At 42.9% G+C, this 26,693-nt stretch overlaps 1 protein-coding gene across 1 annotated transcript in view; it reads left to right on the top strand.

Moving 5' to 3' along the window:
* Positions 1-26,693, top strand: part of ZSWIM5 (zinc finger SWIM-type containing 5) — a 118,841-nt gene that overhangs the window by 68,657 nt on the left and 23,491 nt on the right. The window contains exons 2-4 of the mRNA XM_035124179.3: positions 14,284-14,640; positions 24,309-24,457; positions 26,126-26,276. Of these exons, the coding sequence (XP_034980070.3) occupies positions 14,284-14,640; positions 24,309-24,457; positions 26,126-26,276 (657 nt within the window). The remainder of the gene's footprint in view (positions 1-14,283; positions 14,641-24,308; positions 24,458-26,125; positions 26,277-26,693) is intronic.

Below are 26,693 nucleotides of genomic sequence, written 5' to 3'. Positions count from 1 at the left end.
GGCTCCCTGCAATAGCTGAAACAAAATAAACCATTTAATTACCTACTTTGGTGTATTTGCACACCATGTGTTGGACTGCAGTGTCAGCAGATATTATTTATGCAACTGGAAGATCTTGACTACTGGATGTACATCTGAAATCCCTCCTTCCCCATTAAGCGTTGTGTTTGAGAGACGCAAAAGGGTTCTAGTAAGAGTTTGGTGTGTGCTGATTTTAAGAGTCAAGGCTGTCAGGAACTGTGTTTCAGCATTCAGCTTATTTATATTTTAAAAGGCAACTTGATAGTACAATGTGTATTGTATGGGGGGGGAACCTCCATGCTAACAGTATCATTTTAGAGTTGAAAATGTCAGTTAATGAATTGTAGATTTATTTATTTTATTTTTTAAAACAAAATTTAATAAAACAAGCTGCAGTTTAATACAATGAAATCAGAATGTTCATTCTGACAGTTAACAAAAGATGACCACATCTATTGGCAAAACAGAATAAATGGATCTGTTTCTCCTTAATACAGCATTGTCCATTTTCCCAGGTCAAGGCTGCAGCCAGAGGCGGAGCTAGCTGCTCAGGCACCCGGAGCGGCGCACATGCTGTGCAGCTGTGGGCTAGCTGCCTGCGAGGGCAGGGCTAGTGTCCCAGGGGGCGCCGCCCGCAGTGAGCGTCCCGGGGCGGGGTGGCGATGTCACCCCCTCCCTCAGGGATGACACCCAGGGCGGGCCGCACCCACCACACACCCCTTCCTCCGCCACTGGCTACAGCTTGGATATGAGCTGTTACTTCAGCAGTGAAGCAGCTCAGGAGCTTATAGAGGAGCTGGAGGCTCTAACCCAGGCATCCCCAAACTCTGCCCTCCAGATGTTTTGGAACTACAACTTCCATCATCCCTAAATAACAGGACCAGTGGTCAGGGATGATGGGAATTGTAGTCCCAAAACAACTGGAGGGCCGAGTTTGGGGATGCCTACTCTAACCTTTCTGGGCTCTCAGTTAGGCTCTGATCCAAGCAGGTGCTTCCATGCACTTCCCCCTTAGGCCAAGTAGCCTCACATACAGCTAGCCTGGCACTATGGTGCTGGTGTGGGATTAGTGGTTCCTCAGACATTGGTAGCGTGGACGACCCTGAGCGGGCTCTTAGGTTTGAGTTGTGGTGGGGCTGAACTCTTACAAGCATCAGTCAGTTTATTAATCAATTTTTGCCATTTCCAAAGCTTTTCATTTTGTTGGAAGAGACGACAGCAAGCTGATGGTGTAGGTCACAAGCAACTTGCTGTAGCCAGCTATGCTGACTCTGCTGATGAACACGGGTGTTGATGATGTGTGAATTTCAGAACAAACTCGCCTCATTCTAAAACTGGTCTACTACAAACAGATATACTGTATAGATATAGATGATACTGCTAGTGAAGTCCGACTGTTTGGGATTGATTAATGCCAAGGTTTCATTCCCATTTTCAATTTTATTTTGAGAAACCTTGCATGTAGTGCCTACTAATTCAGGCATGCATGGGCAGATTAAAAATCCATTTGTCTAAGGAATCACAGCCTAGTAGTGGATGTGTTGACTAATGCCTTGGGTCCTGACTGGGGGAAAGGGAGACACCCTAGGCCTGTTTAAAAGAACATGCGCTAATAAATTCTGTATTTCTAATAATTTGAATCAGATGGGCATGGGGGATTGAGGGAGTTTGATTTGTGTTGCTGACATGCAGTAAAGAAAGCACCAAGCAAATAGGAGAAAGTTCTATTTTTTGGCTTTGAAATAAGCAAACTTTCCAAATCCTGTATGGATAGTAGTTGCAAACAGTGGAAAATTGAGTTAATACCAGGGCATCTGTGTAAGTGAATGCTTGAAACGAGCAAGCTGCATTGTTCTTTAACTCTACTAATGCTGGAACAGATGGGAAGCGAAGGCCGCTTCACGCATTAGCTGGCGCAGATAAAGAGCAAAGCAAGGAAGGGCCCTTGTGGGTAATTAGAGGTTAACAGGAATAGAAACCAGCAGACTGACTGTTGATTTGCAGGAGGTGTTCTGGGAAAGGAGCAGATGGCAAAGAGAACGTCCCTGCAGCTTATTCAGCTGCTCAGAGAAGTTTATGGCGACCTCTAATACAAACAAGCCTACTTAGAGCCTCTCATTTTAAAGCAGTTCCCTGCATTTCTCTCCACCAGGATCACAGCAGTTCACCTTAACCTGCAGACATAGGTGTTTGCTCCTACCTTTGGCTCATCTGTATGTTTCTGTGCAGGCTGCATGGTTGTGTTCTGATGTTCTGGCAAAGCTTTCTAACACAGTTTCATTTTTGCTTAGATTCCTGGTTATTAGGTTTTGCTCACAAGCCAGATGCTTTGTTTATTGTGGCCTTTTTCATCAAGACAGAATTCTGGATGTTGGTAATAAATAGTAAGGAGGGGGAGCAGGAAAGAAAATGTGCAAAGTTAATGAAGTCCCTCTATTTCTGCTGTGTCAGCATTCTTCCTGCAGAAAAGCATCCTCCTCTTGCCAAGGAGAGGGACCCACACAATAAGGTCTTCCTTGGATGCTGCTGCTCAGCATACACCATCCATTAGACATAGAAAGAAGTTGCTTTTTGTAAGAAAACATGTACTGTATATTGATAGCAGCCATATTCTTTTTTAAAATAGCGATCACAGTAATCAGTGTGTGTTTACAAAAGAGAAATTACAGTAAAATATGTTTACTTTCCCATCTGTGGGTTTTATTTTTTGTTTTGGTTGGGGTGTGAGGTAGGGGGGCGACAAAGAGTGGTACATTTTGCTGGAAAGATTAGGTTTTCTTTCTCCATTGTGTGTGGCAACACCTGCCCAGGGAGTCTCTGTGAATCAAAAGAGCAGCAAGCAAAGTGGGTTTAATTGCACACATCTTCTGTGGAGTCTTTCTTGCACTTATAGCACAAAAGGCCATCACTGAGCTGCTTTCAATTGAGCCTGAGAAGACGGGACTGAGAAGAACTCTCCACTATTCTCACAGGCAAGCAAATCACTTTGCTGGAGCATTGTCATGTGGAAATGAGTTCATGAGCCCATCTTCTTTCCAAATGCAAGGTCAGGGATAGAGCAATTGTCAGTTTCAGCTGGCTGGAGCAATTGATCTATTTGCTAGAAAGTGTTTGCTTACCTCCATTCCCTACTGCGCCAGCAAACAGATAGCTTTGAATGTGGGTTTGTTTGTGTGTGTACATACTACACCCTATATTGACAGTCCTGAGTTCACAACTAGCAATTAAAAATTTCTTAGCTTTGGAAATGTGACGATTAGTGTGGCATATGTAACTGACAGTGTGACAACTCTTATTTAGTGCTGGATAAGACTTCTTCTTAGGAAAACAACAAATGTTTTGTTTCCCAAGCTTCTTTCCCTGAAGTACGGGGTGAAGAGATAGAATGTGGTATAGTTTTTCGATGAGGGATTCTGTAATCTAGCACAATTTTGGCCATGATAATCCTGTTTTGGTGACTTGTACTGGGAACTTGTGCACATCTGCCCAACCCTATCAGTCCCTGCCTTATCTGTTTGCTCCTTTTCAACATATTTGCTTGCCTAAGGGATAAGACATGGAGTATGTTTTTCACCCTGAGGGAAAACGGCTCCACCACAGACAAGCCATTCTCCAACTAGTTCATGATGACCCATTATTGGCCTTTTCTTTGGCCTTTGAAAGGGTGATGTGTTTAAGGTGAGGGAAATGTTTACGAAAGGACAAGCTGGTTCAGGAAGAGCCATGTGATATTAGCCATTCATCACCATTGCATTTCCTTGGTCTCAGGCAACTCTATAATCGGACAGCAGGCTGCTATGCAGCAGACAACATACCGTAGTTGAAATTGGGGTAGTCTGATTAGATGTGGGTGTTTCAGAACCGAAGGCTGAACATGCTCAGAAAGATATTGTGCTAGTGAAGAGTGATGGAGAGAGGCAGAAAACTGGCTGGCTACTGAGCAGCTGCACCTTGCTGATAGTATGCAAGGATGTACTGTATTAGCAATGTCTCCTGGGAACAAAATGTATTCAGCACTTCTCCCTTGTTACAGAAAAACACCAACCCGGTGAGCAACAAGCAGCTTCTATGACCACCACTCTTTTTGAAGTTTATACCCTTGCTTCTTCACCAAAGTTCCCAAATCTTAATGCTCATATAGAATTATTTCAAGTGTTCAAAGTTATTTACATGCATTATTTCAGGGATTTTTATGAGAACCCTGTTAAATAAGCCAGCACTATCCCCACATACCAGAAAGATATGGAGGTCTCGTACACCTCAGGTAGTGTGGTTGCTGACCTTGAGCCAGACATCTTGGAGAGTGAAGTCAAATGGGCCTTAGAAAGCATTGCTAATAACAAGGCCAGTGGAAGTGATGATATTCCAGCTGAACTGTTTAAAATTTTAAAAGATGATGCTGTTAAGGTGCTACACCCAATATGCCAGCAAGTTTGGAAAACTCAGCAATGGCCAGAGGATTGGAGAAGATCAGTCTACATCCCAATTCCAAAGAAGGGCAGTGCCAAAGAATGCTGCAACTACCGCACAATTGCGCTCATTTCACACGCTAGCAAGGTTATGCTTAAAATTCTACAAGGCAGGCTTAGGCAGTATGTGGACCGAGAACTCCCAGAAGTGCAAGCTGGATTTCGAAAGGGCAGAGGAACCAGAGACCAAATAGCAAACATGCGCTGGATTATGGAGAAAGCTAGAGAGTTCCAGAAAAACGTCTACTTCTGCTTCATTGACTATGCAAAAGCCTTTGACTGTGTCGACCACAGCAAACTATGGCAAGTTCTTAAAGAAATGGGAGTGCCTGATCACCTCATCTGTCTCCTGAGAAATCTCTATGTGGGACAAGAAGCTACAGTTAGAACTGGATATGGAACAACTGATTGGTTCAAAATTGGGAAAGGAGTACGACAAGGTTGTATATTGTCTCCCTGCTTATTTAACTTATATGCAGAATTCATCATGCGAAAGGCTGGACTAGATGAATCCCAAGCCGGAATTAAGATTGCTGGAAGAAATATCAACAACCTCAGATATGCAGATGACACAACCTTGATGGCAGAAAGCGAGGAGGAATTAAAGAACCTTTTAATGAGGGTGAAAGAGGAGAGCGCAAAATATGGTCTGAAGCTCAACATCAAAAAAACCAAGATCATGGCCACTGGTCCCATCACCTGCTGGCAAATAGAAGGGGAAGAAATGGAGGCAGTGAGAGATTTTACTTTCTTGGGCTCCTTGATCACTGCAGATGGTGACAGCAGTCACGAAATTAAAAGACGCCTGCTTCTTGGGAGAAAAGCAATGACAAACCTAGACAGCATCTTAAAAAGCAGAGACATCACCTTGCCGACAAAGGTCCGTATAGTTAAAGCTATGGTTTTCCCAGTAGTGATGTATGGAAGTGAGAGTTGGACCATAAAGAAGGCTGATCGCCGAAGAATTGATGCTTTTGAATTATGGTGCTGGAGGAGACTCTTGAGAGTCCCATGGACTGCAAGAAGATCAAACCTATCCATTCTTAAGGAAATCAGCCCTGAGTGCTCCCTGGAAGGACAGATCGTTAAGCTGAGGCTCCAATACTTTGGCCACCTCATGAGAAGAGAAGAATCCTTGGAAAAGAACCTGATGTTGGGAAAGATTGAGGGCACTAGGAGAAGGGGACGACAGAGGACAAGATGGTTGGACAGTGTTCTCGAAGCTACGAACATGAGTTTGACCAAACTGCGGGAGGCAGTGCAAGACAGGAGTGCCTGGCGTGCTCTGGTCCATGGGGTCACGAAGAGTCGGACACGACTAAACGACTAAACAACAACAATCCCCACATCAAAGATGGCTGAAAGAACAGTGGCTTGCTTGAGACTAGGACTAGGCAATGAGTTTGTGATTGAGGTGGGCTTTGAACGAGGGAACTCTTTGCCATCACACTTCCTCACTTCTCAAATAAGAAAATGATATGTGAAAGCTACGTTAAATAGATCTGGTTGCAGAAATGTGCCCTGATCATAGATTTTGGAATTACTCTATAAGAACTAGACTTGGTGGATAATGAAATATTTTGTGACAGTGGAAACATTGCAGAAGGACTTAGGGAGCAATTCCCAGCTATGGTCAGCCCCCAAGTCATATCATTGGAGTAGTAGCTGCTTGAAGGTTTTGCAGAAATCATGTGAAAATGCTCAAATTCTGGAGCAACTATAATCTACAACACGGGGGAAATCTTAGGTAATAGTAATTGCAAAAGGCACAGGGTTCTCAGGATGGCTGCTTCAGCTATTCTAGTTCACCAGTTGTGGAGATTAATGAATTATTTAGGGAAAATATTAAAATATACTTATGTGTGAATGAAAGGATGAGGATCTTGTTTGCTGTGTAGGCACATGCTTTGGAAAATTATTATACACTTACGAATTTAATGCATTCCGAACGCACATTTGTAAGTCGAAAAAATTTGTAAGTTGAATCCCATAGGAATGCACTGGGAGAAAAAATTCGTAAGTCGAAGCAACCCTATCTAAAAATTCGTAAGTAGAAAAAATCCTATCTAAACTGCATCCAAGATGGCAGACGGAGCTCCATTCGTAAGTAGAAACATTCATAAGTAGAGTTATTCCTAAGTAGAGGTACCACTGTAGATAAAAAGGTCTCTGTCAGAAAAACCAGTGAGGTAGCGTTCAGAGTGCATATTGTTGATTGTAAACAAGGCTTCTTAGATCAAAATATTCCTTCCAGGTTTCTTTGTTAAGCCACTTCTCATATGAACACCCAGTTCAACTAATACATTCAACTGTTCCACTTTGAGCCCAGAGTGTTATTTCCAGGGATGAAGCTTGGTTCATATGTTTGAGATAGGATTACAGTACTGTACTGTACTACAAAAAAATGAAACAGGAATGAAGGAGAATCAGTGCAATTGCTTGGCCTTTTTATTTCCTAGGTACGACCTGAATCACATTCTGGTGAAGCTGAATTATGACTCATGCACCAGTAGTTTAGGTTACATAAAAGGGAGTTAGCATAGCTGCCAAGTTTTCCCTTTTCTCACGAGGAAGCCTATTCAGCATAAGGGAAAATCCCTTTAAAAAAGGGATAACTTGGCAGCTATGGGGAGTTAGACGAATCTATGAGGAGAAAACTGTCAGTGGCCAATGGAAATGATAGCTGTGAACCACCTCCGGGATTGGAGGCAGCATGCCTCTGAATAGCAGTCAGTAACAGCAGGATAGGGTTTTTCTCTCTTTCCCTGCTTTTCAGCTTCCCACAGGCCATCTGGTTGGCCACTGTCAGAACGTTCGAAAGCACATCAAAATGCAAATAGATAAATAGGAACCGCTACAGCGGGAAGGTAACCGGCGTTTCCGTGTGCTGCTCTGGTTCGCCAGAAGTGGCTTTGTCATGCTGGCCACATGACCTGGAAGCTATACGCCGGCTCCCTCGGCCAATAATGCGAGATGAGCGCGCAACCCCAGAGTCGGTCACGACTGGACCTAATGGTCAGGGGTCCCTTTACCTTTACCTTTAAGTTGGTGGCCATCACCACATACTGTGGTAGCAAATTCCATAGTTTAACTATGTGCTATGTGAAGAACTACTTCCTTTATTCTGTCCATTTTAAAATGAAAAATGAGCTAAACACTGATACCTTTCCTCATAGGGGAATTGCTCCACCCTTCTGATGATTTTGGATTCCCTTTTGGGCATCCCTTCCAGTTCTGCAGTAATCTTTTTGAGAGATGGCAACCAGCACTGGACACTGCCCATACCAAGCTCGTATAAAGTAATTACAATACTGGCAGCCAAGAACAGGACCTTGGTAGAAAATAAAGTAAATGTGCCAATAAATTATTTGTTGTTCAGTAGGTTGTGTATTTGTGTGTTATTTATTTGGACTATAGCCTGCTTCCTTCTAAAGGTTCAGTACAGGTATACTCATAAACATGTGTGAAAAAAATGAAATGAATGAAGCCTAGTATATATTAGAACACTCCTTCTGTATTGGGTTACTCTTTGCCACTAAAAGCTGACTCAAGGAAAAGGTCCTGCACTGCTTGTGGAAGATGTCAATCAGTTGCTAAGCAACCACTGAGCACTTCCTGCCCTGCTCTATGCTATATGAGTGGTGCATCAAAAACAATGAAGGTGCAGCATGCTGAAGCAGAGAGTTAGCATAGAACTGCTTGTATTCCCAAAGCTGAAAAGTTGTTTGTTACTTATATAGCACCATCAAAAAGCATAGAATAACACAAATAAAAGACTTACGATGCCCTAAGGTGATTAAAATCTAAATTTAGAAGATTGTGGGGGAAGGAGTGTGAGAGAACTTAGAACGCAGTCCAAGCAATGTGAAGACATTCAATTTCCCCTAAAAAAAGTTCCAAATAGTAATTTCCTTCACTTAAATAAATAAAGGAAACAGCTTTGTGGAATTGAACCCAAGTTGAAGTTCAACATGGGACGTGGGTGGTGCTGTGGGTTAAACCACTGTGCCTAGGGCTTGCCGATCAGAAGGTCGGCAGTTCGAATCCCCGCGACGGGGTGAGCTCCCATTGCTCGGTCCCAGCTCCTGCCAACCTAGCAGTTCAAAAGCACGTCAAAGTGCAAGTATATAAATAGGTACCGCTACAGCAGGAAGGTAAACAGTGTTCCCGTGTGCTGCTCTGGTTCTCCAGAAGCGGCTTTGTCATGCTGGCCACCTGACCTGGAAGCTGTATGCCGGCTCCCTCGGCCAATAACGCGAGATGAGCGCCGCAACCCCAGAGTCGGTCATGACTGGACCTAATGGTCAGGGGGTCCCTTTACCTTTACCTTTGAAGTTCAACATGTTATCCACTACATCACACCTATCTCTCATTGCTTCAGTAATTTTCTGTATCTCCCTGTAGTGAATGAGTGTGTGCTATTTCTCTTCTAATAGACTTGTCCCACCCTGCCATGAGATTCCCACTTCCAGGGTGGCAGCCTGACTCTCCTTATGAGATGTTGTCCTCTACAGTAAGAGTTTGCTTCCCAGTTTTGTACTGGGGTTTACTAGTGCTTACTGTTAGCTTTCAAGGGGAAGCTTAGTGTGGCTGGCCGGCCAGCCAGCCAAAGACATTCCAAGTGCTGATGTAAAGACTGCAAATAAAACGACTACAGTACTCAAGCTTGTTTTTTTCCAGAACAGTGTTTAATCTCTGGCTAAGCTTTTGATAAATATTTTGCATATGTTTTTTCCCTAGTTAATCTGTAATAGATGTGCTGTCATGACAGCTAGAAATTAAACTGACACTAGATTTAAAGCTAAACACTAGATAAACTTGGCAGACTCCAGATATATTTATGGCTTATTTGATACAAACATGTAGGATGTGAGCTTTGTCTTCTTTCTCTTAGACTGTTTTCAGCTGTTATCAAAATTGGACCAGGATAGAAATTTTGGCTAAATGTAGTATGACTCTAGGGTTGTTTCATGATACCTGAAAGCAAATGATAAAATTTGAGCTGTTCAGTTGGCTTCTGAGTCTACCTTACCTTCAGAGATTGAGTATGCAGATCAGAGAGTCACATTTGGGCAAATACAGATGATCACAGGGGATTGGGGGGGTTGGGAATGTGCAGCAGGCTTGTACACTTTCTCTTACACATTTTCTTCCCCTTGCATGTTTATTCTATCCCCCATTTCTGGATTGCTGACACTATAGTTTGCAATGATATACAAAACAAACAAACAGTGGTTAGCATTAATATCTAAACTGTGAACTGGAAGCTAGTGCTAACCATAGTTGCCTGATTCCGATGTTGTGACAAACTATGGTTTCAACAACCTGGAAATGGAAGCACATGACAGTAGAGGGAGAGAGGAGCACACAAAGCTGTAATAAATTCTCAACAGCACAGTCCTATGCAGATGTCCTGAAAAATAAATCTGGCTGAGTTCAGCTATGCTTTCAGGTAAGTGTTCATAGGAATTGCATCCTAAACCATGGGGGATCATCTGAACTAAGCCATGGTGTTTATCATGCAGTGTACAGAATTAGATTTTCCAGCATGTAACAGGCCTTATAGTACTCAGAAACGGTAATCCTAATAGAGCAGTAATCGTTCTCACTGTGGTGAAGAATTCTGTATATGGGTGAAATAGACAGTTTGCTAAGTTGAAGTAATATTAATGTGATCATGAACTGATTAATTCAGGCAAAGAAGAAATTAAATGTTCCCATTAGTCTAAGGCACCATCTGCCGTATACTTTTAAAGCAGTATTACATCATATTAAACAAAGAATCATGGAAACTAGTTTGTTACGGATGCTGAGAATTGTTAGGAGATCCAGAGTAGATTTACCTGCTAGCTGGCGGGGAGGCAGCAATTGTGGTCCAATGCAGCCTACAGTTGTGGGCGCCCCTCTAGCTTTGGTATAGCTGGGAGATGACATCACTTCCTCCTTTACTGGCCACACTGCCTGCTGGGGCTCGCCTGTGTTGGCAGCCTTTCATGGGTGAGTTTGGGGACACAGCTTTGGGAGCGTACCAGAGGGGAGACGTCTCCATGGCTTCCCTCCAGTCCGCTTCTTGGGCATTTAAGCCAGCCATGCCCAAGGAGTTGGGAGTCCCAACAATATCTGGATGGCACCAGTTCACTGGGTTATCTTAGACAAGTAGTCATCTCTCAGCCTAACCCAACTCATAATGTTGTGGTGAGCATAAGAAAGGGGACTGTGTACATCACCTTGATCTCCTTGGAGGAAAGGCAGATAATAAATACACAAATAGATGTTTACAGAGCAGTTTGCATAGGCAGTTTATATCACTTACTGTTTCTTGCTTTCAATGCAAGCGAATGTGGTGAATGTTCATTGGGACCCTGTTGGTTCAGAGTGGGAGGGAGTAATGGGTAAATGAGACCACTGACGGAGGAAGAGGAGGGGGGGAGCGCCCTGCCCCAGGCAGGGCGATCCCGGCAGGGTGCCATCACGGCTGTCCCGCCCCCAGGACACGCGCCAGCCCCGCTCCCGCCTGCTCTCCGCCCCCCAGTGCCAGAGCATGAAGTTCCGCCACTGAATGAGATACTTTTATCCTTACACAAATAGGGTGATTCAGAAGCACTGTGGTTCTAAGTTTGAAATATGCATCCTCAGCTTTCCTTTCACTACAGCAGTATTTTTGGTGGCTCATGTAACTGCATTTATTTCTGGTGCAGTTGTGATTGCAGAGTACCATTTTATGGTAAGAGAGAAAGAGAGGCAGGCTGGAGAATAAGTACGTTTGCATAGATGCGGGGAAGGTTCTTCATTGAGCAAATAGGGTTCCTTTGGGTTTGTTACCACTCTTGACAGACAATTCTTATGCTCAGCGCTCAAAACACGTAGCAAAACAATTGGGATACCCAAAAGCTTTTGCAAACTTTTGCTCTTTGTTCCTGCTTGCCTGTGATGAAATCACACAGCATAATAATAACCGAGAGAGAGGAAGGTTGGGGGTTGTGGATTATAGCCTTTCATATTCTTGGAAGCAATTTATATAAAGCCATAATTGCCCTCGGCACACGGTGTCAGTGTGTGGTGGTACAGGAGGAAGTAGCTCCTGCTGTTCCATATAAATAATTGTACACAGCCTGAGAGTTGCCTCAGATTTATTTTAAACTAATTATATGAGGAGAGTGGATATGTTTATCAGACAAGTTTTGAATGGTCAATGCTTGGGAGGGCATGTTTCTGGCCTTTATATCAATCCAAGTAATACAGCCCTTTATGGTCGTTTACAAGGCCAATTTTTAAAATCCAGTTCTTAAAGTGAAAGAAACCTCTCAATACTTAATCAGATCTGGATGTGGGTTTTGGCACCGCTTGAAAGAGAATAGCAGCATATAGATGGTTTTGATCCTGTTGATTAAAAACCTCTGGTAGAATTTGTTTCAGAAACCTTATAAGGGTTGGCAAACACACAAGGGATTCATGCAGTTAACGTGGTTTAATCATTTTTCTCTTCTCTTGCTATCTTATAGTTTCCTCTAGTGTGAGTTTGTGTTTGAAATGTACGTTCTTAGAAACTTTCCAGCGGTATAAGCAATAAAAGAGCATCAGTGAGGGGGGAAGGGAAATGATACTGTGGTTGAAGCTGTCTATTAAGAATCTGGACACATGGATTTCCTATAAAACCATTTGACCAGTCCTATTTTGAGTTTAGGAAAAGCAGATGATCTTTTAGCTTACTATTTTCATCATTAGCCAGAGATATGCGATGAGAACTACTGTTTTGTGCAGGCGCACATTTTAGAAACTGTTTATTATTTATTGCATTTATATCATACTTTTTCTTCAAGAAGTTCAAGGTGGTATATATGGTTCTCCACCTCCTCATTTAAACCCCACAACAACCCTGTGAGGTAGGCTAGGCTGAGAGGCAGTGACTGACCTAAGGTCGCCCTGTGAGCTTCATGGCTTACCACACTGTGGCTCTCAATGGGGCTTTGTTGTTGATGTTGTTGTTTGGAAGATATTACCCCGTTTTGTGGATTTTCCTCTGACAATCTCAGTTAGAAGGGGATATCAAAGATAACCTATCGCAGGCATCCCCAAACTCGACTCTCCAGGTGTTTTGGGACTACAATTCCCACCATCCCTGACCACTGGTCCTGTTAGCTAGGGATGATGGGAGTTGTAGTCCAAAACATCTGGAGGGCCGAGTCTGGGGATGCCTGATCTATCCCAACCTCCTGTTGATGTAGGAAATCTACTAGCAAAGCTTCCCTAACAGCTGGTAATCCAGCCTCTGGATGGTGGCAATCCAGCCAGGAGTGAAGTACGATGGCTCTTCCTTACTGATTTTCTGCAGATAAGGTAACAACTGAAGACTTTTAAGAACTCAGTGAATATTGTTCTTGCTCTTGCTTGCCATGACAAATAAAACTACCGTAGTTATTGAAAAGGAAGAAGTTAGAGATTGTCACATGGTACTGAATCCAATTTCCTTATGCCTACATGCAGATGATACTAGGTGGTTGCTGTGTTAATTGAACAGGTTTGATGTAGATCACAATCACTGTTGCCCTGTGTTAAAAGCCTAATGTGATGCACTTTTAGGGTCTTAGAGTGCACCCAGAAATTGTGCTTTCAAGTAGAATAAATGCAGGAATTGAAACATTTTCTAGAATGTTGTTCCTATTGATTGAGGTCTTAAAATAGGAGACTTGAAAAATGTAAATATTTTAATGCAGTGTGATATTACTTATGTATTTGTTAACATTTATTTGCTCCCTTTCCTACCCACTGTTGCATCATGGCAAAATAAAGAATTATTCATTTACTTCAAACTATATAGAATTGGTGAGACTTGTTTCTACTCTTTGGTAGTTTGATGGAATTTTCCTAGCGGACTCAGAAGAAGAATGCTCTTTCCTATTTTCTAATCCATTTGAGATGTGTTTGGAGATTAGGGCAGTTGAATTCGGCATGGGAATGAATGTAGGCTATTATACAGTTGTGCAATATTGTCTATTGCCAATATTGTGCAGAATTCTGCTCTAGGTTTTGCATCCTACTTTTTAGTGAATCATTGCTCATTTTTTGTTCCTTAAAGCGAAGAAATATGGATTGATGTTTAATAGACACATGTTGAAATTTTATTCAAAAGCAATTAATGTCCTTTTAAACCAGATTTGGTATCATGTGTTGTATCTTGCATGAGGATCTGGTGTTCAGCTGATTTTGAAAAGCTTGCATTTGCCAAGATATACTACATCATGTCTTCTGGCAGAGAAAATGAGCAAGATCGAGCATGATATTAAACTCACTCTTCCATCAGATGAAGAAGGAAACTTCAGGTTGCAGCCAACCCCTCCTCATTTCGGCAGTATAAATAAAATGAAGCAATGGAGTATGAGAGATGCTTTGCAGGATTCATCCTTGCCCTTTAGCTACTCACAGAACTAATAATAAAACAGCTCCTCTAAGTTTGGTTGTGGCTTAAGAGTTTTAAGACAATCTGGAATGAGTTTTATGCCAGCCCAGCTAATTCAAAAGCAAATTCAATATCTTACATACGGTTGGGTACTGCTATTAGTTCAGTTTGGGATTATTCTGAATTGGTCAAAGAGTGCAGAACTTTACTGTTCAGCTGAAACATCTTCATGCAGAATAGTGAGCCTCAAATATATGTTCATTTTTGAGTGAGGGCAATGTAATTTGTCGCTGTGGCACATTGTTATTAGCATTTATACAATTTGAGCAGGTAGGTGGGCTATTATGATAACACTCCTTTGCAAAGCTAAATATCCTTCTCTTGTTCTCCTTCCAGGTTTCCACCTGAGTGGCACAGTAACAGAACCTGCCACTGCAGCAGAAGCAGAAATGACCTACAAGGTAGCCATCAGCTTTGACCGGTGCAAAATAACTTCTGTGACATGTGGTTGCGGGAACAAGGACATTTTTTACTGTGCACATGTAGTGGCACTCTCGCTGTACAGGATTCGCAAGCCTGATCAGGTCAAACTCCGTCTTCCTATCTCAGAGACTCTTTTCCAAATGAACAGAGACCAGCTCCAAAAGTTTGTTCAGTATTTGATCACAGCCCACCACACTGAAGTGCTCCCGACAGCCCAGAAATTGGCTGATGAAATCTTGTCCTCCAACTCTGAAATCAATCAAGTGCATGGTAAGTCTGCCTGTTGAAAATCACCTTTGATAAATTCCTATAGCAGCATGTAACCCAACTAACAGATAACTCTTGCTCAGTGGTAAGCAAGTGTAGCTGAGATGTTAAATACAATGCTTGTTAATGTTCCAGTACAAAATGTTGTCAGTGATTTTTCCCTTACTCATGAGGGAAGAGCTGGTGATTAGAGCCAAACTGGTAGTTTGCAGTGTGCTTTGTACTCCCCACTTGGAAATGGGTATTGAAGGAAATATTGATTAAGAGTTGACACTGAAATCACGGCCTGAGAAGATCATTGAGGCCTGGATCTCCTCGCCTCTTATTGCTTTCTGTCTGGTCTGTTTAAGTCACTTACATAATACATTTCCACGGCTTGCCAATTAAACGTTCATCCTCACTATATTTCTGCTTGTGTGGTGAGATGGAGGAATTAAGATGTGGGGGTGAATTAATGTCCATCAAATACTTTGAAGGTGAAAAGTTACGTAGGGGAGAGAGAGAGAGAGATGAATCAGTAGTTATAAAATGGGCCTGGATATTTGAGAATAACATACATATAATTCTGATACATCAGTGCTAGCTTGCTGGAGGTGGGAAGAAGTGTGCAGTGGCTGCTTTAAAAAATAAATAAATACTCAATTGCTTGTTAGGGCAAGTACTAAAAAGGATAAGGAAACTTTTATTCTTGAAGATGTGGGATTTCTGGGATGTGCATAGGCAAGTGGTTATTTTCAGTTTTCCCTTTCATGCTTAGGAACTCATTGCTGTGCTTTGCAATAAGGAAATATTTGTTTTCTGTTTGTGTGGTATTTCTGAAAGTCTTCAGATTTTCTCATTTTTCTTGATGTGTCAGACATGGTGCACCTTTCCATTCTCAGCTTGTGGCACTAGGGCCGGCTCTAAGGCAAGGCTGGGTGGCGCAGGGCGCCAGGCTGCCAGGGGGCGCCGCGCGGCTGCGCCCGCTAACCACAGTGGGAAACGGGACGGGGGGCACGCCGGAGCGATCTTCACACCACGGCGCCCGGGCGCCCGATATGCTTAAGACGGCCCTGTGTCATCTGGATGACAATGTATTATTTAATGCATATAGTCCTGTCCCATTAAGAACATAGGAAAAGCCCCGCTGGATCACATCTAAGGCCTAGTAGTTTGTCCAGCTTCCACCCACCCATAGTGGGCAGTCAGATGCCTATAGGAATCCCACAAGCAGGACTTGAGTGTTGCAGTTACTTAAATACAGTCAGCATTTAACAAGTGCACATTCAGCTTTACAAGCTGAAAGGGGGTGGGTGTCCAGAGAAAGACTTTGGCAATCCCACCAGCTATTGAACCCAACATGTTTTGACTATACGCAATTTAGGCTTTAGGTGTGATCTCCTGAATGTAACCCCTTGTGTAAGTTGTGGGCTTACTGTAGTGCAGTCTTAGTCCAGAAAGAGAACGAATTGATAACACTGTATGTGAGGAACTGAACAAAAACAGTACATAATATGAGGAGAAATAAACAGGGATTTTGTGTTTCTGAACAATTCAGGCCAAGCCCATACTAGGAACATACACAGTGGAAAACTCCCTTAGAACTACACAGGCAACCAGAGCACAAGTTACCTTAGCGAGGATCATGCTATTCTGACTGGTTGCTAGGCAACAACAACATCTTCTTAGTTAGCTGTACTTCTAGTGTTGTGATACTCTTGGACTATATATAGTGACTAGGGCTTTGCTCTTGAAGGTGATAGCACATGTACCTATCAGCTCAGGAGTATGTGAAAAAGAAAGACTTAATCCCCGTATCTATAATAGGTATCAGTTCCTACTATAGGGTTGTATGGGGTATTATGGGAGGGGTAGTACCTCTGGTGGGGAACACGTCATGCTCCTTTTGGAGTAATTTGTCCACCTTTGGTTCCCACCCTGCACTCAGCTCCTAGAACTGTTAGGGAAAGGGAAAGGAGCTAGGAGAAGGAAAACTGATTCTAAACCTTTGCTGCCTTGCAGCTATACTCATTTGTGAGAAAGGTTTCAGGAATAAACCCCAAGGAACAATCTGTACCTGCTGACTTGAGGGACAACCCTACACAAATTTGTAGCGGAGTCCCAAAGATGGTTGGATGGCATCTTGTAAACCTCATTCTGGCAAATCCTGCAGCTAAGCTGGTGCCAAACATAATGCTCTGCTTTCCTTTGGACCACATTAGCAAGGCAAGAGTTGACTGGGGAGCCCAGGATCTCCAGACACACTGCCCAGGCTTGTGCCCTGGGAAGGTCACTTCGGTGCTGCTAACAAAGTGGTTTGACTTCATCCCCGGAGGTGCACTCCATTGTCTCTCGAGACAGATGGTTATCAACATGTCAATCCCTGGTCTCAAGTATCCTTCCTCAGTGTTTAGATTAATGCATCTTTACAGTGTGATCATGCAGTGGGGCAGACAGTCCAGGATTCAAAGGGTGTTGATAACTTTCAGATCCATAGCCACTGTGGTTTAAAAATCTGGTGCCTGAGCATATTAGCATGTGGGGATTTGTCAGCTGCCAGAGTGCTAGCAGAAGGTACCCAGAGGCTTTTTGACTGTGATACTAAAAAACTAGGAAACAATGTTGTTTCTATTTGTAGATATTTTGAAGTGAGGAGGAGTGACTAAAAAAAACAACCCTCAGTTTAGATCTAACTAATTATTTTGAGATGGCAAAACAGCTCATATTCACAGCATCTTCTCTGAAACATGTTTTGCTTTTTAACTGCCAAATGCAGAGCCTGTATCCTTGATCCTAGTTGATGACACACAAAACATGCTTCCCAGGGTAGGATTAAAGATGCCTCATGCCTTGGCATTGATTAGGAAGAAACAAATCCTAAATCAATGGACTTCTCCCTTGCATACCATCATTCAGACATGGCCCAGAGAACCTGAGATGTATCATCTGTCCCCTGAGCTGACTTGTATGGTTAATGGCTCAGGAGCATCTCTTCAGGAGCATCTCTTGCCAAGTCCAGTATGTCTTATTAGCTTACCGTAATCAGCAATGTAAACATGGATACACTGGCTAACTGGATTCCATCATGAGAGCACACAGTAGAATGTGAAGTATGGAAAATATACAAACATTGAAAAAAAGGATCCTTGGGTTAAGGATGCTTGCTGTCAAATACCCAAAGGGAGCAATTCTGCTGGCAGGAATTAAACCTCATACATCTGCCTGCCAGTTTCCCTCTGCACTTTGACCATGTACAGGTTTCTTATTTGTAGATGTTTTAAGTTATATGTGCATTTTCCTTGGTCAGTTCAGATTCTCAGGCATGTAGAATTCCCTGGATTCTGATCTTGACTCCAGCTGACCCCTGTGGACCTCCACTTGTGATGTTGGACATGGTCTTCAGGGATGAGTGTTTGGTCCTGTTGTTTGCAGTGTTGGTGCCACATCAGTTCAGATGTAAGAGGGACAAAAAGTGAGTTGGAGATGTAGCCTTTGTTACTTAGGCTTGTTCTAGTTTGGAAATGAACTGATTTATTTGCAGTATTCCATTTAATGCTTTTCCATTCCGTGAACTTGTAACACATCCATTCCCCTATATTCTGTATCTGACATTGCTGCAGGCTGAAAATGGCTCTGAAGATATAAGATGCATCTGTGGATGAGCTATGGGCCTGCTATTATCAGCAATGGGTTTTGTTTGCAGCTTATTGTACTCGCTTCATCCTCCCATTCATTGATGGATTCCTTCTGTGGTATACCTTCCTCCTCTCACCAATGTGTTTCTCGTTTCCCTGTAGGCATCACCTGCTGCAAGAGCTCTGTCTGAAGGATGCCATTCATCATTATTGCCCCTCCCCTCTATAGTACACTACCCCACCACCACCACTCAAACTAACACCCTAGGTGAACCTTCACCACCTTCCCATATGTCTTGTGGTGGGACAGTGTGGAAACTATGTCCAAGGGGTTCTCCCCTATTAGGAGGGAGGAAGGGGCTTTATGTGAGAACGGCTGCTCCAGGGCAGGGAAAGCAGAGGTGATACGCGTGGGGAGAGGCGAAATGTTTGGTGTTGCTCTTTGAATCTTTTAAATGTCTCCAGCCATACTTCCCCTGCTTTCTCTGCTCCATTCCTGTCATGTGGTTTGAACCAGGCATCCCCAAACTGCGGCCCTCCAGATGTTTTTGCCTACAACTCCCATGATCTCTAGCTAACAGGACCAGTGGTCGGGGAAGATGGGAATTGTAGTCCAAAACATCTGGAGGGCCGAAGTCTGGGGATGCCTGGTTTAAACCATCCATTACCATGTGCATCCATTGGAGAGCTGCCATTAAGGAGAAGAGGCTCAGGTAAGGGCCATATTAGGTAGAAAGTGTGAGCTCACAAGGAAGTCATATGAATTTCTCATGAGCTCCCCAGCAGAAGCACTTGAGGTACTGATTTAAGAGTTCTGTGGCCATCGCTAGTCAAGCTAATCAGTATTCATCTCAAGTCTGTGATTCGGCTAGCCACTTGCCACTTGCCAGAACTGGACTTTCTTAAAGGTGGTACCTGATTTACAGTGCTGTCAACTTTCCCTTTTCTTGCGAGAAATTCCCTTATTCAGCGCCCTTACTTTCATATCTGGGAGTTGAGAGCCCCTTAGGATTCCTTATCTTCAAATCCGAGGGTCGACAGCTATGCTGATTTAGCAAAGTTCTACTTTCAGTGATTACTTTTACCTTACAGTAATCCTTAATCAAATGTTACTAAGGTCTACATCTGCCCAATACACCAGCGGCTAGTATAAATGCAACCTGCTTGAGGTGAAGGCTTGCCTGACCTGTCTGGTTGTAAATGCTCTGCAGTGAGTTTGGAGCATCTTTTCATATGGGACAGAAAGGGAAATGCTTGTCTTTATCCTAGAGCTTGTTTACACAGTAGGACTCTTAATTATATATATATATATATATATATATATATATATATATATATATATATATAATGGATAAACTCAGCTTTGGTTCCTCTATTACTGCTTTGGAGATCCACGCAGGTTGCCAGATATCAGGTTTTCTGTGCATCTCCTCTTTACGATTCTTATGCTGTGCATTGCTGCAAAAAAGTGATAGAACATACCAAGGTGAGGAAAACACCTCACATTATTCCAGGCACCTCACTTTTAAGTCACTTCAACCTTGTGAATTCTATGTACAAGGCTGAGGCTGAAGCTTTAAGAGGGTGTGTTATCTCTGGAAAAAAATAATCATTGTGTAAACATCCCCCAGGAGAATGTCTGTAAAGCTGATCTGAGACCAGATTTTGAAGGTAGCAATGTTGCTGCTATATGAGTGACAGTTTAAGGGGTCTCAAGGCCTTCTCTTTGTTCAGTCCTCAATCAGTTTGGAGCTAAGATGAGACAATTGCCCATTGTCTTCCATGTGTTACTGTGTGCCACTGGTTGGCTTAACAGCATGTCAATGTTGGCAAAAGGAATATGACAGTACATCTTATTAATATTTGAGCATGTTGCAAATTCTGTTGTTTAGTCTGAAATGTGTATCCGTTTTTCCAGTGTAATTTATAGCACATTATTTTCATCTGTGCCATGTCCGACAGAGCCTATTAAAGCATTCTTTTATGAATTTCTGATAAGCAAATTCACTGATTGTTAATTAGATTCAACCACCCTGCCTTAATTGAAGGAGTTACTGCAGTTTAATTAATTTTGGGCTCAATATATAAAAGTGAAAATGAAAATAAATTATATTCAATAGTTTAAGCTGCATCGTGGCTCTTCAGTTTTGTTTACTAGTAGCATGGATTCTTTGAAACAAGCACAAAAAGCAATGTATTATTGTTAGTTTTGTTTTTTGTTTCTTTACTGCTTGCTCATGTTCAGAAAAACAAATAAAGTGTGCTTCTGTATAGAAATATAGGTAAAAACTTTGTTTTCGGAACTGATTCCTGTACTTTTCGTTGATGTCGTTATAGAGCATGGGGATTCTCAAAACCTTTGCAAACCAGATAATGGGATAACAGCTTCTTCTAATATGTGTGAATGTGAAGAAAGGTTTGGGTAATGGAAGCTGAATGCTAGAATTTTTCCATTTGCTGCTTGACAGTGAACCTGGCCCATTGTTTGAATTATGAACAGTTGGGTAATATGAGCACTGGATGAAGTCCTTTCTGTTTGTTTGTTTTTTTGCTTAAATATATATATATTTCCTTACATCTGTACCCCGCCTATCATGGAACAAACCCAAGGCTGGGTACATGTGGCTCCCAGACAGTTTCTCATCAAGGCATTGGGCAGACCCAGACCTGCTTACGGTAGCAGCAGCAGCAAGGCAATGGCATCATGTGCTTTCAGACCACACCTAGTTTACCTAATGGCCACCTGACATTTTGGAACCTGTAGTAATAGTGCACAGTGTTTTCCTCTTGTAAGACGCAAACCATGTCTTTGAGGCTTGGCTGGTAAGTGTCTCATGCTGATTGCTTAAAGGTAGTGTATCTTGTCATATAAAAAAAAAATCCTGTGGATGGCAAAATGGCTTTGCCATTCTTTTTGAAGTTCTTGTGAAGCAGCTGGTTTTTGTTTTGTTTTGTTTTGATGGAATGATTACAATGTGGGAATTTTTTTTTTTAGGTGCATAGTTAAAACATATTGCCTTGAGCAACATCTTGGCTCCTCTAGGGCTTGAAAATGCCAGCTGCCACTGAGCCCATGCAGGAGTGGCAGGACAGAGCTGCTTACTGGGACGGGGAAGGGCGGCGGGGAAGTTGGGACTGTGTAGCCAAACCAACGGAAGCACTAGATTGGCTCTGCCCGTGCTCCTGCACAGCTCCAACCTCACCACCGCTCTGCCCCATCTCCATACCATCCTAGCAGATGCCAGTAGCATCAGTGTCAGGAAAGTGGCTTTGTTGCACCACCTCGGCTGCTCCGTGGCCCATAAAAGGGTGTGGCAGAGTAAGAGTGGAGCTCCTGCAGGACATTCCTATTCTCCCACCCACCATCTGGACTAGGATCTGGGCAGATTTCTTAACCTGTGATCTCTGAATGGGGGTAAACCTTTACTGACAACACCAAGCACAATTCTAGTGGACTAGACTGAAGGGAAGTGCAGTAGCTATTCCTTTCCTTCTGCTGCCCATGCCTTGCTGTTCCAGCAATGACCCCTTTACTCACTGAAGTGTAGTAATAAGCATGAGGCAAGTGGGTTAAAGTTCAACAGAGCATGCTCCAGGCACCATGATTTTTCATTGTCACGATTTTTCACCCAGCTTTTTCTGTGCACAGAGACAGTCTGGTGTAGGGAACTTGGGTTTTTTTTTTTTGTTATCTAATGTCAAGCATCCAGATGCAGAGATGCTGATAATTTCTACAAAGTAGAAGCATTGTTCAGTTCTTCACAAAGCTGCCTTTGAAGCATTTCAAAGGTTTGAAAATAGAATCTATTTTTTTCCTGGTTTGTGCAAATTGACTGCAACACGACAATGCAGAATGCTTTCTAATTTCACGGGAGTGCTCTACAACAGAGTGCTTCATAAATATTGCTTTGTCCTCTTCAAGTGCAAGCTACTCCCCTCCCCATAGCTTCAAAGGGAGGAAGGAAAGCCGGTAAACTCTGCATCTCTCAGTTTTAAGCTCAACTTCTTTTGACTCTACAAGAATTTCCTTTCAGTCTTGTGGTATCTTCTGCATTTAATTGTGCAAGGCACATCAACTGGGCTACCAGCTGCTCTTGCAAACCATTGCATGCCTTGCAGCATTCCTGAATGTAAGCATGAAGAGTAAAAGACACTGAATGTGTGAGGATGGGGAGGAACTAATCAGAACTATATTGAGAAACTTAAAACAGGAAGACATGAGGCTCTGAGAAAGGAAAACAGAAGCCTATTCTTTAGGGCATGATTATTCTTTCTTAATAAAACACTCCAGATGAGCCATTTAAGAGTCTGGCTCCTGTTCCTCACAGTGAGCATTACATAGGAGGAGAGTTACCTGCAAAACAAAATCTTACCAGTCTCCAGATGCTCCAGAGATGTGAAACCTCTTAAACAGTAGCTAAAGCAAGATGATTCTCCTAAGTCAATGCAAGACAAGTCACCCATTAAGTACAATTCCAGGGTCGGTAGTCTCAGTGATTCCTCCCTGAATGCACTCAGAACTATGCAAGAAGCAGGCATGCGTGCACACACACACACACACACACACACACACTGGTCACACACATGCGAGGAGCCTCAGACTTTCCAGAAGTAGGAGGCTTTGCCTGGCAAAGCAGAAATTTGTCTGTTGTTTCCTTCTGTTCTTTCCTGCTGCTGGATGAAGGGGGGGGGGAATAGAATTTCCCATCTAACAGCAAGTAGCTGAGCCATGAACATTCTTGCCATATAGATATTCAGGAAGCAGCTTGTTTTTTTAACACTAGTTTAGGGAAAAGAAAATTAAGCCCCACCCCATTGAATTGCATTTTTTCATTTGATGGTTGGTTGTTGCAAAGGTACTTTTGAAGCTTGCTGTTGCCTAAAGTGGTAGAAGGGCATCTGTGTCTACTTCCATCACTTGGGGTTGACTTGCACTCTAGTCAGCCTGGATATTGGTCTAGTGCCCTATGTGTTAAACTGTTGGCCATCCTTGTGATGCCTGTCTGTTAAGCCACCTTTAGCCACAGCCATATGTGTACCAAAGGCAGTAATTTTGCTCATTCTGGGAAAAGGGTAATCCAAAAGTGATTGAATAATGTCGCCCTGCAATCATTGCACTTACAGTGCATTTCCGTCTTACTTTGTGATCCTGGAACTGTTTCACATAGCTCCCAGTTGAGCCTTCCTGGAAGTTGAAGGCCCAGTCCATTGTTGTTGTTGTTGTTTAGTCGTTCAGTCGTGTCTGACTCTTCGTGACCTCATGGACCAGAGCACACCAGGCACTCCTGTCTTCCACTGCCTCCCAGTCCATTAGCTAGGATTAAATTATTCCTTGGATATTGCATGTCTTCTGCATGGACATCTCCTAACCTTCCTTCAAGCTCACTAGATTCCCTGGACCCAGCAGTTGATGGTTGCTTGTACAGTATGTGTTCACTGCCTGGAACAGAGAATTGCACTGTTTTAGAGACATGGTTACTCTCTGCTGATATGTATACAAGAAAAGCTGGGCACAGATCAGCACCAGAAGATGGACGAAATATGGAGTGTTTGTCATCCAGACTGTTCGCTAAGTCTAGGGGATCACTACATGGCAGATGTGGGTCTTCAGCCTAAAGTAGTATGTTTTAAAGCTCTTGGGAGCCCAGAAGGGTCTAGCACTCACAGTTATCCTAGCTCATTTCATGAGTTACTGGGTTTAAGAACAAATGATTAACAGCACTGTAAGTACTGTACGTATAACGACAGCAAGGCACTGAAATTTTATCCTCTAGTATTGTTTGGTCTTATCATTCCTTCATTATGGGTCACTTATTATAAGCTGGTGTGTCTGCTTCCTATTTGGCTCTAATGCCCCTACACTGCAGTGATACTTGTTCTTTAGTGAAAACAAAAATCAACCGTAGAAATACTGCAGTATTGGTTTGCATAAGAGAATGGTTTTCATTTCTTGTTTTGAATGCAATAGAAAGTATCCTCATAACAAATTTACATGGCAGGATGGACCGATGCCTCTGAACATGGTTTCTTTTAATAGTTGGGCTTCTCTTGCCACAGGTGCGCCAGACCCCACTGCAGGGGCAAGCATAGATGACGAGAATTGCTGGCATTTGGATGAGGAACAGGTTCGAGAGCAGGTGAAGCTGTTCCTCTCCCAAGGAGGGTACTATGGCTCTGGAAAGCAACTCAATTCCATGTTTGCTAAGGTGAGGCGTGGCTTTCTTCTTCCCTCCCCCAAAAGCTCTGCAACCATCTTATAGTGCTCCTTCACTTTGCAGCTGTTGTCCTTAGGAGCTGCAGAAATCAACTTCTGGTGCTTTTCAGATCACTTATTTTACTCCTTTTACAGGCATTGGCATGGTTTAGATTGCATAATATAGGAAGCATAGTGCCCCTTGCTAGTTTGTCACTAGAAAGGTCCACCCAAAGGAACATAAATCAACTTATTTTAATGCTATGAAATAAATATATGTAGCCACTAAGTAATATGGGAACCAAGGATGTTGATTGCTTCACCACATACCAAACGTATCCCTGGCTTAGATATCCCTGCCATCGCCAAACACTGGTATCACAAGTGTATTATATCATGTATGATATGCAGGTCATTTTGAGTTGATGAATGTGTAGTACACATACATTGCATACACATACCTTTTCTGTTGTTTTAGAAAACTGGGTTGACAGAGCCCTTAGTTGCTGGTAGAAAGAAAACAGTCCATTTTTTGGTACGTTTTTAGATGGATGATGATGAGGCACTGTAGTCCTGGAATTATCTATTGGTGTATGGGCCTGACAGACATAGTCCATCCCAGCAGACATAGCCCATCCCTGCCAATCAGCAGAGAAGTTGGGAGTGGTCCTCTCCATTGCAGTCCCCGAGGTGCTATGAAGAGAAAAACACTATATGTGCTCTTCAAAGATCAGTTTTCAGACAGCGAACTCTGAAGAGCACAGAGAGCAGTTTCCCCTCCCATTTAAACACTGGGGTATGAGGAGCTCCTGCCAGTCCAGTGCTGTGGTGGCAAGGAAAGCACTCCACTTCCAGAGGTTCCTCTTCTCCAACTAGCATGGTGCCTTTGCTAGGTTTTATCCGTTTGAATCTCCTTCCTTCAACTAGAGCCCATTCTTTTTCCTGTATTGCACCATGTTGCTGAATCAGCAACAATACTTGAAACTGAACTTAGATTTGTTCATTCAGCTTTTAGGGATTTTCTTTCCCAGTGAAGTTGGCTTAATATCTTGACTTGTTCTAAAGGTGTTGACTGTAGTTTTCCTGTTTAGATGGAATGGGAAACTATATTGAATGGGAAACTTCCTGGTTTGTTTACTCATGCTTTGGAGGGAATGCCTCATCCATATCTTGGCTTATTAAGCTAAGATATGATTATCCAAACTCTCCCACTGTGCAGGTCTTCCACACTGCTTCTCATACTTCCTGTTTAACCATTGCATTGTAGAGAATGAAGCAAAACCACCCTTAGAAATGAGACCATGGAGCCGAAACTGCTCCATCTACTTTCCTCTTGCAGGTAGCTAAGTGGGGAATGAGGGTGAGGCAAAAGAAATGGGCCAGTTTTCAAAGCAGGAACATCCTAGGAGTCGATAAATGGTAGATTTCCTCTGTTGAAGTCAGATTGTGCCTCTCTCTTGATTCTCAAGGGAGAGATTTCTTAGTTTGGATTGTCCAGCTGCCCTTGAATAGACTCAGGTTAGATGAAGCTTGTGTATTAGTGATATGACTTCACAACTATTTAAGGTAGCATGTTGGCCCATAGAAGTATGTAGTTCCACAGGCATGCAAAATATAGTTCTATCTCTAAATGCATTCTGCATGTAACTGAAATAACATCTCTTTTCCTCTGCTGCCTTAGGTCCGTGAAATGCTGCGCATGAGAGATTCCAATGGAGCCAGGATGCTTACACTAATAACTGAACAGTTCATGGCAGATCCACGGCTTGCTCTCTGGAGACAGCAGGGAACTGGCATGACGGACAAATGCCGACAGCTTTGGGATGAGCTAGGTGAGTTTCCGTGTCTCTGCGTGTCCCATTAGAGAAAGGCCAGTTTGTACAACCATTTGTGATGGGAGAAGCTAGAAGGAGTCCTTATAGAAAACATATCTGATGGGCTACATTACATTTGCTGGTCTGCTCTGGGCAAGTGGCTTCTGGAGGCAGCTGGAAACTGTTCAGAGGTAGGAATGAGCATTCCATAGGCAACTGTGTACATGAGAGAGAGAATTATTTTGATGGGAAGTTGATTCAAGAAGTAAACTTTTCCCTTCAGATTTAGCGACACAGGAAACTTCCTGATACCAGGTCAGATTATTTGTCCAACTAGCATCATATTCTCCGCAGCTATCCAGGGTCTCTGACAGAAGCCTTTTTCTCATCATCCGCCAGATTCTAATTTAATTGGAAATGCCAGCAATTGAATGT

Source organism: Zootoca vivipara, chromosome 7 (genome assembly GCF_965207765.1).
Source record: "Zootoca vivipara chromosome 7, rZooViv2.hap1.1, whole genome shotgun sequence".
In the NCBI taxonomy this organism is placed as follows: Eukaryota; Metazoa; Chordata; class Lepidosauria; order Squamata; family Lacertidae; genus Zootoca; species Zootoca vivipara.
Note: the sequence above shows the minus strand (reverse complement) of the source record. Positions and strands in the feature narration are given on the sequence as shown.